Raw genomic sequence first — 15816 nt, 5'->3', positions numbered from 1 at the left:
GACCCCAACTTCCCAACATGCTGGGGTATGTGAAAAAAAGAATTTCACTGTGCAGTAATGTATATGTGACCAATAAAGACTCATTATCATTATTATAGATAGATAGATGTTCAGTATGTATGGCTGCACATACACAAGTACATTGTACATTGAGTTCAGGGTTTCAGCTCTGTTTTGTGGTCGATCTGTCTGCACTTGAACTGCAGACACTTGAACATGTGTCCTCCGCTGTGCTCCGCTAGATTGAAATCAGCACTCTCTTTGTGTAAAGCATGATGCAGTTCACAGTCTTGCAAGAATTTTTCAAATGTGATTCATCTCCGGCCTTGTAAAGTTTCACCCACAAAATAGACTGATGTGAGATCATCATCATCCAGATAAAACTTTCATTCACATTCACACACACACACACACACACACACACACACTTCCCATTAATATTAGAATATTTATAACATATAATATAATAAATATTATAATATATAAAAAGTGCTTGCACCATTAATATAACTTTAATGTACATAATAAAATACCTTCTCTGTTTGTCTGATTTTAACAGAGATGCTGATAATGTACAATGAAAGGTGTTATGAAATGTGTTTATAATTACAATGGAGCCATAATATCATGTTTAAATTTAAATTTTTTTAAAAAGGCATTTATATGAATCAAAGTATATGTAAATACAGCAGCAACAACAACAGCAATAAAAATAGTAATAATGTAATGTTTTACAGTATCTTTAAAACAGTTCAGAGTGCTTAGCTTGAAAAGAATAATATAAAACAACATTTACTTTATGCATTATATGTAATGCAATTAATAATGTATACATATTTAAGTATATGTAATTTATATTCAGGGAGAAACAATGTATCTTCATAAGGTGTTGGGCCGATATGAGTTACCAGAAGAGCTTCAGTGCCTCTTGGTACAGATTCTACAGTACTGGGAGAATGAATACATTTCTTCCAAAAGAAATTCCCTCAATTGGTGTTTTGATAATGGTGATGGAGAGAGCTGTTTAACACATCACTCTAAAATCGCCCATACATAAGGTGTTCAACCGGGTTGAGATCTGGTGAGTGTGAATGCCACTGCATATGATTTACATAATTTTCAAAATTGTCAAACAATACAGTGAGCCCTCATGCCCTGCAGATGGGGGGCGGGGTCAAATGTTTCATCATAGGATGAAATTGATCAGTCAGAAGATCTTTGTACTGATTTGTTGTGATGCTTCCCTCTAAGGAGAAAATTGCAGATAAACCACACTGGCGAAATAATTAAATGTCCCACACAACATAACACCAAGTTTTTCTTTAATTTGGCACCCATCTGTAGTGTATACTGTATATCAAGGTTTTATTACTTGTGCAGATACAAGTAAGTGAACGTTGGTCGAAAATAGTACAAATTAGTTGATTATTAAAAATGAAAATAAATAATATTCATAACACAATTGTACACCAAAGTAGTAAAAACAAAAAAAGCGTACAAAATATTTGTAAAAAATAAAAATAAATATGTAATAATATAAAACAAAAAAGTGCACAAACTAATTAAAATTCATCAAAAGTATTAATAAACAAGCAAACATAACAGGAGTGAACATAAACATTTATAAAATGTCCTAGGATGCATAATAACTAAAACCAGTTATGTTCAGCTTGTAATAAGGAACCTCAAGGAAGATGCAGTTTTCATGAGACACAACTACAGTATATACAACCCAGTGGAAGCGGTAGAACCTCAGTGATTAAGACGATGGACTACTTATAGGAAGGAAGGTCATGAATTCAAGGTTCTTAACCCTCAGATGTATAAATGTAAGTCACTTTAGATAAAGGCGTCTGCTAAATGCCATAAACGTAGTACAAATAGTAGTACAACCCTTTAACTGGTCATCACAGAGGATTCATCAATTTCCCCATTACTACTTTCCTGAAATCCCACCATCATCACAACATCCAAATTCTCTGCTAATCAGCCAGACACTTTCAATCAGTTCCGGACCTTGTGTACTGCCCCTGACTGCTACAAATCTTCTGTTACTGTCACTGTTCCTGAAAAAGGACAAAACGACCTCGCTTACCTGCCAATAGATCCGTTTTACTCACATCTAACCTAATGAAAACACTTATATTGTAGGTCTGATTCTGTCTTGTTTGTGGCTTGTCCTCCACTCAACCCCCTACAGTTTGCTGACAGGATAAACAAGATCAGTGACCTTTACTTCATGCTTTGGTGAAACAGGTGCACGGGGGCTTAGTGGTTAGCACGTCCGACTCACACCTATATGGTTGGGGGTTCGATTCCTGCCACTTTCCTGTGTGTGTGGAGTTTGCATGTTCTCCCTGTGCTGTGGGGGTTTCCTCCCCCAGTCCAACCACTGGATTGTAAGCATGGTTGGCATGTCCAAAGTGTCCATAGAGTAAGAATGGGTGTGTGAATGTGTATGGGCCACCTTGTGCCCGATGCTCCTGTGATAGGAACCAGCTAAACCATCCCTTTTCAGTCAGCATCACAGGATCAGAAAGAAGTTCAACAATCTGTGGACTTGAAAAGTACATTTACACATTTGTCTAACTAAAATGATCACAGTGTATTGTAAATATTAAAGATACTAACAATCTAACCTAACTAACCTTTAGCTAGTGCTTATGTATCAGCCCTGGAGCCAGGGCTGAAAAATAAGTATGTTAATAAACTGATTGCACCTAAAGTAAAAAGTCATCACTTAAAGACTGTAAGGGGACTCAGCTGGTTAGATATCCAAGGATCTTCATTCTACTACTTGGATTTCAGTACAGAGAAAAGTCTTCATACTTATGGGTGTAACACGATGCCACGATCTGTATCGGTATCTGTTTAGTGCTTGAAATATCCGTATTCAGATGTGGGTGTGGCCAAAACTGTTAGTTCTGAATAATGCATTTGTATTTGGTTATATCCCTAGTACTTTGCCATCATCAAAGTAGAAGGCAGGTCCATCATTCGGCTTTGTAGGCAAGCATCATGATTTGAAATCAAATGCAGGAAGCTGGTGAAGGGGATGCTGCAGTGAACTGAGGTGTGTAAAGTTTCCACTTTGAGAACTCCAAGAGTTTTAAAAAAAAAAAAAAAAAAAAAAAAAAAAAAAAAAAAAAAAGACAATAAAAAAAGTACAATGATGAATTGTACAAGCAAAGCTAAGTACAAATTTTTACAATGAAGTGGTGGAACAGCCATTATAGATTGTGCTAGTAATGACCAGAAGGGTTAAATCCAAGGACTCCCTAAATGAGCCACTGAACGGCCCCTTTAATGTTTACAGTTGTATTTATTCATTTGGCAGACATTTTTATCCAAAGCAATTTACAAGTGAGACAAAATACAATCCAAGCATAAGTTTGAGCAGATGCAGCCTGAGGGCCTGACAACTTCCAACAATCCAACCACTAGCTCAGAACCTTAATGACTGAGCTACCAATGCTACTAATTACATGATGAACGTCCACCATACTAGCCCCTATGAATTAGTTGTTATAGAAATGATAATGTATAAGAACATGCACTCTGCAGCCAAAACTACCGTCAGAGCTGCTGTTATAGAAATTGAATCAGTACTAAACATAACTGAGAACATTTTTTATGAACTACATACAACATAACGTAAATAGTAACAGCATTTTGTCACTGGAATATAATACAAATTGATCAAATTCAGCTTTTCCAAATATACCCATGATAGAAGCTGTCCAGCGGCATGAGTGCGAGCCTTAAGATGTTTAATCACATTATAAATAGCAGCAGGCCTCACTTAGGTTACTTACGTGATGGATGACCGTTGGATGAGTCACACAGCACACATACGCACACACCCACACACACACGTACGCACACACATATTACAGATGCTCTTATGGAGATAGAGAGCCTTTAGGGACCGTGCCTCAGCAGAGTCTGAAATGCAGATAATGAGAATTGCACGTGTGGATAACAAGATGTCAGTATGAGAAGACTTAGCTCTGATAGTGTGTGTGGGAAATCCTTGTAGGGCACTAGAGGGAGGATTTGCTCATTAATATAATAGCATTCATAATTTACATTTACATTTACATTTATTCATTTAGCAGATGCTTTTATCCAATGCGACTTACAAATGAGAAAATACAAGCAAAGCGATATATCAAGCAGAGAACAATACAAGTAGTGCTACAATACAAGATCCGTTAATTGAGTTCCAGAAGAAGCAAAGTGCGCAGAGTAGAGGTGTAAGTGCCACAGTACATTTATTTTTTTTATTTTTATGAGTTGGTTAGGTGTTCACAGAAGAGGTGGGACTTTAGCTGGTTTTTTTGAAGATGGTGAGAGATTCTGTGGTCCAGATTGAGGTTGGAAGTTCATTCCACCACTGAGGAACAGTTGGTTTGAAGGTTCTTGAAAAGGACCTTGAGCCACACTGAGTAGGCACTACTAAGCATCGGTCATTGATTGATCGCAGATTGCGTGAGGGAACGTAAGCCTTCAGTAGAGAGTTGAGATAGGAGGGTGATGTTCCAGACAAGGTCTTGTAGGTGAGCATCAAGGCCTTGAATTTGATGTGGGCGGCTACAGGAAGCCAGTGGAGAGAGATGAAGAGGGGTGTGACATGGGTTCTCTTGGGCTGGTTGAAGACGAGGCATGCTGCTGCATTCTGAATCATTTGAAGGGGTTTGATGGAGCTGGCTGGGAGGCCCGAGAGTAGTGAGTTGCAGTAGTCCAGTTTTGAGATAACAAGAGCCTGGACTAGTATCTGTGTAGCCTGTTCGGTAAGGTCTGATTTTCTTGAGGTTGTACAGGATGAACCTACAGGACCATGCAGTTGTTGAGATGTGGTCTATGAAGGTCAAGCTGTCATCGAGAATCACCCCAAGGTTCCTGGCCGTCCTGGTTGGCTTGAGATAATTAGAAAACTACACAATTATATATGCATGCATAAATATTAACATCTCATGCGGCTACAAAAAGTACTTGGAAGTGTATAGATCATTTAGACCTGTTTGTGTCTATTTTGGTGGATTTAGCACATTTAGCACAGCACATCCATCCCTCTAACCACACACACACACACCACACACCACACCCCACACACACAGATGTTAAACCTGCGAGCAAAGTTCTTCTGAAATTATTACAGATAATTTCACATCATTTCCGAAAACAAGGAAGAAGTAACAGTTTAATAATACATAAAAATGGTATCCTCAATGTTCTGGTACATGGGTGTGTGAAATTAGGCTAAGCTATTCTCTTCCCAGCTTTCTGAAGAAGCATAATGGCTACAATTATTATAGCAGAGCTAAAAATCATAGTTTAAGAGAAAATATCATCTACTATACTTTCCTATGAGTTTCTGTGATTTGGTTCCCATACCCAAACGCACAATATCACTTGTTGCTGCCATCTTGTGTGAAATAACTTAAATCACATTTTCAAGCTGTACCACACAATAGGATTTCCTCAAGCACTCCCTTAACCCCGACACCCTTAAATGATTTAGTGTTCAATTAATACACACCCACTAGTTAACGGTTTCACTCAAGGTTTCTTACTCATTTCCTTGCTACTGTTGCCTTTCTTACATTTCTGAACAACTGCTTAGTGAGAATGTCTGTTGTTCACAACACTACACAAATTACATTTGTGAATTGAACTGATTTAAGTCAATTAAAGATACACAAACAATCCATCCATCTTTCCATCCATTGTCCATGCCACGTATCCTACACAGGGTCGCGGAGAGCCTGGAGCCTATCCCAGGGAACCCTGTACAGGGTGCCAACCCATCACACACATTCACACACCCATTCACACACTACATACAATTTGGAAATACCAATCAACCTACAACGCATGTCTTTGAGCTGGGGGAGGAAATCGTTGTAGCGGAGGAAAGCACAGGGAGAACATGCAAACTCCGTGCACAAACAATAATTTTTCTCTTTGTTTAATATGGTTACTGAAGAACACTAATAAACTGTGATCATTTTCAGAAGGCCATCTCCTAAATGGTACCTGAAGACTTGTGGGACTTCCTCAGAGAGACTTCTTCACTCTGGTGACTGGGGTCTGCGGTATTTCATACACCTTTCCAGTAGGCCACATTTTTCCTGGTCATTTATTGTTCCAAAACACAACCAGTTAGTGTCATGGTTCCAAGCATTGGTAGAACAGTGTTTAAGGCATAGGGATACTGAATGGAACTGAATGTGAATTTAAAACCTGGAACCACTAAGCTGCCACTGTTGGATCCTTGAGCAAGGCCGTTAAGCCTCAAATGCTCAATTGTATCTAGTCTCAACTGAGCACGTTCGCCTCACAGCTCCAGAGTTGTGGGTTCAACTCCAAAATGCATCAGCTACCACGCAACAGCTACTTTCACACTGCTTTTCATCACCTGTCAACCGACCAAGTGTGTAAATACTGCAAAGAAACCATTATGACGAGTAACACTGTACATCATCTGCTTCTCTCAACTTGCCGATCTCACAAACCGCCTTCTTTTATTGAGCACGCAAAATGGCATCGGCTGCCAGTAAATTATTAATAATATCAACAGAAAAGTCAACTCCAGTTTCCATGTTTTGTTTTAATCCCCCAAAAAACACAATATTATCAGCAGACATGGCAACACTGTACTGGGGAAACCAATCTGAACAACTGATGAACAACTGATAAACAAATAATAAAATGTAAAGACAGAAAATGTGCTTAGTTATAAATAAATCATTTAATATATGTAAAAAAAAGATATTAGAATAAACTGAGAAATTGCCTGGGCTATTAGCCTTCTTTTTTCCTAATATGGATCATGCTTGTGTTAGTCTACTTTTGATTAGGACTCTTTATTGTTTAAGATATTTAAAAATAAATATTTTATGCTTGTTTATTTATCAATTAACAAACAGTATTTCTCATTGCTGTTATTTTAACTCAATTAACAATGACCATGAGCAGAGAGCTTACATTTAACTGTTTATGACAGACCTCCTGATTAATGCTTAAACAAAAACAAAAAGATCGGTATCTGGATCGGTATCGGTCGATCAAGATGACAAGAAATCGGTATCGGCTGTAAAAATCCTGATCGGAGCATCAATAATGAACAGCATTAAACTAAAGCGCTTTGCATCTGACGGGTAAATTAACTCAATCACATCCTATATGAGATTATTCAGATATATACACAATATACGTGACGTGGATGAGTGTAACGTCAGTGATGCATCTTCAGTACTTAAGTGTAAAAACTTAAATGTTAAGCATTAGGCAAAGTTTTTTTTTTTTATTGTCACATAAAAATTTACTTAGTGCTTAACATTTAAGGTCTCATTCCGACATGGCGTGAACACGCCCTCACACTTAAACTTAGATACTGCTGAAATGCAACGAGGAGTTTGTTTATGGTGACAGTGTGCATATCTAGGCAAAAACGTTTTCTTCCATTACATGACGTGTTAGTATATCCCAGTACTTGCATACTTTTTTGCTACGCACTCGAAAAGTATGTACGTTTTCTTCACAAAGAGTGTGCATACTTTTAGTGCATAGTATAAGTAGGCGAATTGGGATGCAGCACCTGTATTTCTTTGGGCTGTTGTATGGACAAAGCACAAGTAGTGGGTCATTAGTCAGGTGTTAGTCTGAGTGCTAGTCTTTCTTTCTAGAATCATCTTGCTGTTTTCATCTTTTTGAACCCAGCCTTAACAAAAGTGTCTTACTGTAATTGTTGATTCAACATTTAAAAAAACAAACAAAAAAAGACTAACCAGACACCATTTTACAGATTGTGTACTCTCTTGCCCATTTATTTGTGCAGCTTGCTTTTTTTTTTACGGGTGAAACTGAGAGAAGGAACACGTAAGAGAAAGTTCACATTTCAGTAATGGTGATACAGTAGACAGGCAAACACAGAACTGTATCCAAACCACCTTCTTACATAGTACAGTACTATTGGTAACACCACACATTCACTACTGTATACAGAGATTAGCTTCAGAACAACAGGACAGCCTCAAGGTGGACGATAATTCAGTTCATAACAGGTGAGGGGAGAGGAATGTATGATTCCATATGTAGGAGTCCAGCCATTAATCGCTGCCTGATATTTTAAGAAGACATTCAGGTAAGTCTTTTGCAGAGAGGGAGAGGCAGTCGACTGAAAGATCCAGAAGAACCCTAAACGTTCCAGTTTTTCCACACAGGCATAGAAATGATGAGCAATGGGTTTGTAGGTACTGCATGTTAATGCACATTTCTATTGTATATCATAGTTAAAAGAGTGCCATTCCAGTGCAAATATACCAATAGAGAACGGGCAGATGAGTTTTGTGGCTGCCCAACACTACGAGTCATTACATCTGGTCCGTGTATCACTTTATCCAAATATTGCAGAAGTTGACTTGAGGATGTTCAGTGAAGATGGCGATATTGAGGTCTTCCTTTCATGGTATGTGAAATAAAACTGAAAGATCTCTACGGCAAAAGAAGCAATGCAGATTCGGTCATTCACATTCCCTAACACAAGAGAGTTAGTAAGTCAGCCCTGTCAATAAACTGGGAGAATTATAGACATCAATACACACTTATATACACACTCACACATATTCAGGCCAAATATACATCTTAATTCAGTCAGAAAATTGTGTTAAGCCAGTGTATCTTGACAGAGGTGACATAATCCTGTTTCATGATTATCACAATAGGACATAATTAGATATTTGATATTATTCCAGAGGATAGAGAAACATCTGCATAAAAAAAGTGCAGACTTGAATAACGCCAACACATCAAATGGGTGTCGACGAATATCGAAACCCTTGTTTTTTTATCGAACCATATGAGTGTATACACTTTCATGCCTATTTGAAACATTATTTTTATTCAGTAATAAGGCCAATTAGAATGAGTTAAAATGGGTCAGTGAATAGTGAAAGGCACCAAAAGTCAAAACGTCCTTTGATTATATATTTCACAATTCATTCTCATTCCAAAAAGAAATCTATTACATTTTCAAGAATTGTTTTGTAATGTCAAAATGATTTTCCTTCAAGCGCCCTATTATCCTATTACTCATGATCACTGTAATTTTTCCAGTGTTAAGATTGTAGTAGTCACCTGCCACAATGAATTAAGTGCACGCCACGATATGATACATTATTTCAGTAAGAATATTAGTAGTTACTTGTTTTTTTTGTTGTAGACACTCTATGCTGTGAATAAACCATTTGTCTTAAGACTACTTTTGTAAACAAAACAATGTCAAATAGAGTGCAGCACATTTCATACACACAGATATACCAGTAGTCAGTGGAATAATTCAACCCCTTATTCATTTGATAAATATATCAATATATCTAGCTGCATGTACAAGACTGGTCTAGTCTTTCATTATTTCTGTGCTTTTTATTCCTGCACTTGGATTTCAACAGTCTCATCACTCCACACAGTGTAGATGGGTAGAGCAGAAGGAAATTTTATTTTTATTGTATGCTGACATCGTTTCCTCATGCTAACCTTTGACCTTTGCCCTTAACCCTTGGTGCTAAGGCAGGTTGATGGGTTTTACTGATTAATCGGAAAAACACACCGACAGTTTACCCCAGTTTTGTCCGTTGAGAAGTGACCACTGTCATCATGGAGTCCGAGAGCAGCCTCTAGCTGCAAAACAAAAACGATCACCGACAAATTTTGTGTTATTTGAAGTGTTTTTTTTAATTCATTTTGGATGTCTATTTTTATTTGTAGTTATTTGTAACAGTTAATATATTCATATTTATTTAATTTACAAAGAGTACAGTATATTTTCATGGTGTAGCCGGCGCAGTATTTTTGTAATAAAGTATATTTTACTTTTTTATTTAATTTTTTTTGTTAAACTGTTTTCAGACTAGTGGTTGATTAGTCAGTTATCAGCAGGTACCGCCAAACCTAGTTATCGGTAAAATGCAAAATCGGTCAACCACTAGTGCTAAGTATCAATAAGGACATGCTCCAGTGTCATCTCGACCTGCACGTAGTCTACATCACTTGCACCATTATAAACATAGACCAGTTTAATGTGTGGCAAGATGTTTAGGTACTGAACTACCCAACTACACAAAAAAAAGAAAAAAAAAAAGGAAGAAATACTATGTTTGATAGAAAGAAAGATATGCAAGTTCTAGCACTGTGGAGAACACATCACTATGTCTAAGCTCACATAGTAGCTCGCTCATCAGCTGATTTATCAGAGGCCAGTTCCGCAAGTCATTACAGACTGACACTCACACAGTCACACTATGCAGACGAATGCTCTAGTGTGTGCAGTGTACAGAACAGGATGTAGAAGAGGGAGAACAGCGAAGGGAGTTCTGATGAACACGGTCATCTCATGCTGTTCTGAGTAGGAGTGGTTGACCAATTATGTTGTAAACAGCAGCAGGGTGGGGTTTTCCTATGGTCACTTGATGCAGGAAGTCTCAGTAAAGAGCTTTCGGTCCTTGGCTTTCAAACTCTGACCATGCATCGTTTAATTCCATAAAAATCATCTTGGCGTATTGTTCATAGGGCTGTCCAGTTGCCTGGAGAGAGAACAAATTATATATACACATTGGTACTTTTCAAAAGAATGGGAAAAAAATTATTGTATAAAATGCCCAGATATTTCCATTCAACTGAAAACTTGCCTTTTCTCACATAAACCAATCTTTTAAAACCGCATTTAAAAAAAAAAAAAAAAAAAAAAAAAAAAAAAGTCAGTTATTGAATACCAAGTTGTCATCTCTGTAAAAGATTTTGAGAATTTCTTCCAGTCTCCACAAATCACACACAAACTCACTACAGACAATTTTTAGAGATGCCAATCAGCCTACAACACATGTCTCTGGACTGAGGGAGGAAAACCCCGAAGCACAGAACCCACAAACTCCATGCACACAGGGCGGAGACAGGCATCGCACCTCCCCAACCCTGGAGGTGTGAGGTAAACGTGCTAACCACTAACTCTATAAAATTAACTATAAAGTTTTCTGTTCTGCAGAGGTACACACACTCACACTGGCTAGATTTTTGCTAACATAGGTCAAACGTAGAGGCGTCCATGTTTATTGCTCAAACGCACATAGGTTGAAAATGCTGTAATTTTGAGTTCTGACTCCTGAGTTACATTGAATGCATCACAAATGGGGTTGGGCACATGAAAAATTCTTATGTCTGCCATCACTATGTCAAAAAAACCAAAGAGGTTTTTGCAAAAAAAAAATCAAATCATTGAATTGCAAAAAATAATACATAAATATCATTAAGCACAATCAAGACTAACAAAATGGTTTCCAAAAAAAAATTGCTAGGAATTGTACACATTTACATGCTGTTAGAATGATGCTGAGGTAAGCAAGGAGGCCAAAGATCCTAGTTTACTTGAATTTAGTTTATCACTGTTTAGTTGAATGTTTGGGCTATCATTTACATTTATTCACTTAGCAGACGCTTTTATCCAAAGCGACTTACAAATGAGAAAAAAAAAAGATTTTATCTATCAAGATTTAAAAAGTCAACACCAGCTCCATAACAAGTTGTATGAAAGATAACCCGGGCTTTTGTGATCATGAATTCCCAAGATATTTTAGCTTGGAACCTGATCACATATGAAGTACTCATTGCACATGAATACACTATAGGGCCAAAAGTATGTGGACACCTGACCATCACATCTATATGTGGTTCCTCCCCAATCTGTTGGTACAAAGTTGGAAGCAAAGAATTGTCTAGACTTTCATTATATGCTGTAACATTCAATTTGCCCTGTGCACAAAGTGAGCTCCATTAAGACAAGATTTACCAAAGCTGGTGTGAAAGAACTCGAGTGTCCTGCACAGAGCCTTGACCTCAACCCCACTGAACACTTTTGGGATGAACTGGAACACTGACTGCACCCCAGAGCTCCTCACCTAACATTAGTGCCTGATCTCACTCATGCTCTTGTGGCTGAATGATCACAAATCCCCACAGCCACACTCAAAAATCTAGTGGAAAGCCTTCCCAGGATAGTGGAGGTTATTATAACAGCGAAGAGGGACTGAATGGGATGTTCAACAAGCACATACAGGATGGGTGTGAGTCAGGTGTCCACATTTTCAGCCATAGTGTATATTTTATATATTGACTTTTATACAAATCGCTCTTCAAGCCCTCGTAGGCCACAAATAAAGACCCGCTCACCTTGTCAGGGTGGACGACCAGCACGGCCTTGCGGTAGACCTTCTTCACCTGTTCAGGTGTGACAAGGTCAGCCATGCCTATAGGTTTCCATCGGCTCTCTCCCTCCCACAGCACTGTGTGCATTGTGGAGAGCAGAGCACGGATGTTACGCTCCTTCCCCTCGATCCAGTCCAGGATCTGCAGCAAACACACAAGAGCTATTGGGTGGGCAAACTCTACTTTGATTAAACTCCTGCGCTTACGTGTTAAAGTTACAGTCGGGTTAGTAATTATGACTAATCCTTGATTTAAAATAAAATCGTTAACAAGAAATACTGATGCAAACAGACTTGTATGCATAACATTTGTTTGGGGATTACAGGATTACAGGGTTTTGTGATGTGTAATGGTATAATGCCAGGCGCTATTGATAATGATCCTGTATGTAAGCTAATTATTCCCTGTTGTCCTGCAATCATTGTTTCTCACCTTGAGTTTTTCTGGGTCCATCTCTTTTGCCATCTCTTCTTTTCTCATCTCTGCTATAGTCTTTGGGCCTCTCTTTTCCTTATTGCCCGTAAAGCCTTGGCCAGACAGCAGGTCATCAAAATTAATAGTAGTAGCCTTCGGTTTGGTACCTGAGGAAACCGGTAGAAATGCTACGTTACACTATGTACAATAACTCACCCAGGCACCATCAGTGGGCCCCGGCTTACCTTCCTCACTTTCATAAGTGTCAGACAGTTTCATTGTCACAGAATAATTTGTTGCAGATGAATAACTGAACAACAAGCTGAAGGAACTTAAGGGGTTCAAAGAGAATCTCTACACAGAAGTAACCTATATTGTATTTTCTCTAATGATGAAAAATATATTCGTGTGCTACTGAAGTTCATATGGTCAATAAAATACATTGAGAATGTACAGTTGTGTTGCACATGCTTTACAGTTATGATAGAGAACTCTTACCCCTTAATTTTATCCATGTAAACATTTTTACTAAAATGTCCATACCATGGTCTAGTATTGGGAAATACAAAGCTAAATGATAAACACTCCCACACATTAAGAGGAACAGGAGTATTTCAGGCATGTGAAGGCACTGTGTGTCTAGTTATCATTTTTGTCTACAATTCTAATAATCGAGATAAAGACGCATCATATTGGATATATAAGCAATAAAACACAACAGGGTGTGCTGTTAAGAGAAAAAAAGAAACCAAGTTCTTTTCCTATTACAGCAAGTCCTACAGCGTTTTATTCCTCTCATAACACAGCAACTTGTAGTTACATGTAATGTTGTGGAATGTGCACGAGAAAAGTTAGTTCCTGTTATCACTTACATGATCATAGCTATTAACAGTCATTCCCTGACTAGCCTCTCTGTCTCTCCCCCCACATCTTAAAGTTAATAAGCCAGAAAAAGCAGCTTTTCATCTTACAGGAAAAGACAGAAGGCACAATTTCCTGAAAGGTCTCTTTACTGACCATTATAAAGCACTAACACTCGAGACTCCTTCCGTAAATGTTAAATAAAAGTCTCCTTAGAGAAAGCGTCTACATTTTTCTATCCGTTTAATAATAATAATAATAATAATAATAATAATAATAATAATAATAATATTGTGGATTGTTTGCCATACAAGTCCTAGTGAATTAGCTATACTATAGAAACAATAACATACAACAAGTGCATTACTATTCAAAAAAGGTGAACGGCACATGGAATTTAAGCACATCAGTGTCTAAAGGACAGCTGGAGTCACTGACCCATATTGGGTTGTGCTTTTCCCCCTGGCGCAGCTCCACCCACTGCAGAGAAGCTGACGTTGTAGTTGGGCCTGTTCTGAGGAGAGCTGTGTGTCATGGATGGTCCTGGGGCTTTGGCCTGGGTCGGTGGCTGCCACTGACCCGCACCTCCATGTGGCCATGAGGGGAAAGCCGTGCTGGACTGCCAGCCTGCTGTGGTGTGTTGGGGAGAGGCAGTGGGTCTCTGGGGGGAACTCATTGGAGGAAGTCCTCCTCCTGTTCCAGTTGGAGTGGCGGGCTTACTGGAGAATCCCGATCCACCTGTAGGGAAAGTGGAACAGGAAGAGATTCAGAACAAAACAATGTCAAAATGTTAATGGTAATACAACTGCAACATTATGTTACAGTTGTGCTCATAAATTTACATACCCTTGCAGAATATGCTAAATGTTATATAAATAAATAAAATGAGGGATCATAAAAATTGAATGTTTTTTTATTTAGTACTACCCTGAATAAACTTTCACGTAACATGTGTTTACATATAGTCCATAAGACACAATAATAACTGAATTTACACAAATGAACCAGTTCAAAAGTTTACATACACTTGATTCTTTCATCCTCCAGGTCTTGCACAGGATTTGTTTTTCCAGCATTTTCTGCCTATTTGACCCCTTTCCAACAGTCGCTATATGACATGGAGATCAGTCTTTTCACACTTAGGACAATTGAGGGACTCATACAATTACCTCTGTATTACAAAAGGTGCAAACATTCACTGATGCTCACGGCAGCAACATGGTACATTAAGAACCAGGGGGGTGTAAACTTTTGAACAGTATGGTTGGTGTAAATTATTAGTATTTTGTTAAAGATCTTTTTTCTCCTTAGGTTCTGCCCTTCAGAAGCTACATAAGATTTACATGTTTCCCACAAAACAAAACAATTTACACTGATCATCCTGTTCAAAAGGATAAACCCCCCCCCCCCCCCCCAGCTCTTAATGTATTGTGTTACCTTCTTGACCATCAGTGAAGGTTTGCACCTTTTGTAATACAGTAGTTGTATACGAGTCCCTTAATTGTCCCAAGTGTGCAAAGATGGCTCAAAAAGATGGGTCAAATATGCAGAAGATTCTGGAAAACCAAATCATGTGCATTTTTCTGAAAAACAGCGGCCAGTTTAACTGCTCAGGACAAACAAGAGACTCATGAACAACCATCACAAAACAAAAACAAGTTTAAAAAAAAAAAAAAAAAAAAAAAAAAAACGCTAATCATACAGGTAATGAAACAGTATTAATAATCAAGCATATGTAAACTTTTGAACTGGTTCATTTGTGTAAATTCAGCTAATGTGTATTGTGGATGATATGTAAACATCTGTTATGTGAAATAGCTTATTCAGGGCAGTACTAAATAAAAAAATGTTTATGATCCCTCATTTTTTTAAAAAAATTATTAACATTTAGCATATTCTGCAAGGGGTGTGTAAATTTATGAGCACAACTATCCTGATAGCAGTAGTGAAAGGAGTTCAATAGTTTAAGAAAATGTATTTTAAAAAAATAAAAAAAATTGCACAAAATCGAATGTTTTGAGATGTGATTTATTCTAACAGAGAATCTTCATCTTTCCATACCTGTTTTCACACCCCCAAGTTTAATAATTACCTCCCAGACTGGTTCCCAGGTTGCCGAGGTCAGCAAAAGGGTCCAGGGTGTTCGGTTTGGCCTGGTGAGTAGGAGTGTTGTGTACAGAGCCAGTAGGACTCGTACCAGCTGATTTACTGCCTACACTGAAACCACCACCTGCGAACACAGTCATCAGATACACATGTTATAACCTCAATTTTGTTATC

General features: G+C 38.1%; 1 protein-coding gene across 6 annotated transcripts in view; it reads right to left on the bottom strand.

The window, feature by feature from the left end:
- Positions 1-7802: 7802 nt before the first annotated feature.
- The window catches only part of dnajc6 (DnaJ (Hsp40) homolog, subfamily C, member 6), a 54556-nt gene continuing 46542 nt past the window's right edge, over positions 7803-15816 (bottom strand). For all 6 annotated transcript variants that reach the window (XM_053635894.1, XM_053635892.1, XM_053635896.1 and 3 more), the window contains 5 exons: positions 15629-15766; positions 13975-14274; positions 12694-12842; positions 12226-12402; positions 7803-10586 (listed from right to left, as the gene is read on the bottom strand). In XM_053635894.1, coding sequence (XP_053491869.1) covers positions 10485-10586; positions 12226-12402; positions 12694-12842; positions 13975-14274; positions 15629-15766 — 866 coding nt within the window. In that variant the 3' untranslated portion in view covers positions 7803-10484. The remainder of the gene's footprint in view (positions 10587-12225; positions 12403-12693; positions 12843-13974; positions 14275-15628; positions 15767-15816) is intronic.

The sequence above is a fragment of the Ictalurus furcatus genome, chromosome 11 (genome assembly GCF_023375685.1).
Source record: "Ictalurus furcatus strain D&B chromosome 11, Billie_1.0, whole genome shotgun sequence".
NCBI lineage: Eukaryota > Metazoa > Chordata > Actinopteri > Siluriformes > Ictaluridae > Ictalurus > Ictalurus furcatus.
This window is presented reverse-complemented; position numbering and strand designations above follow the sequence as displayed.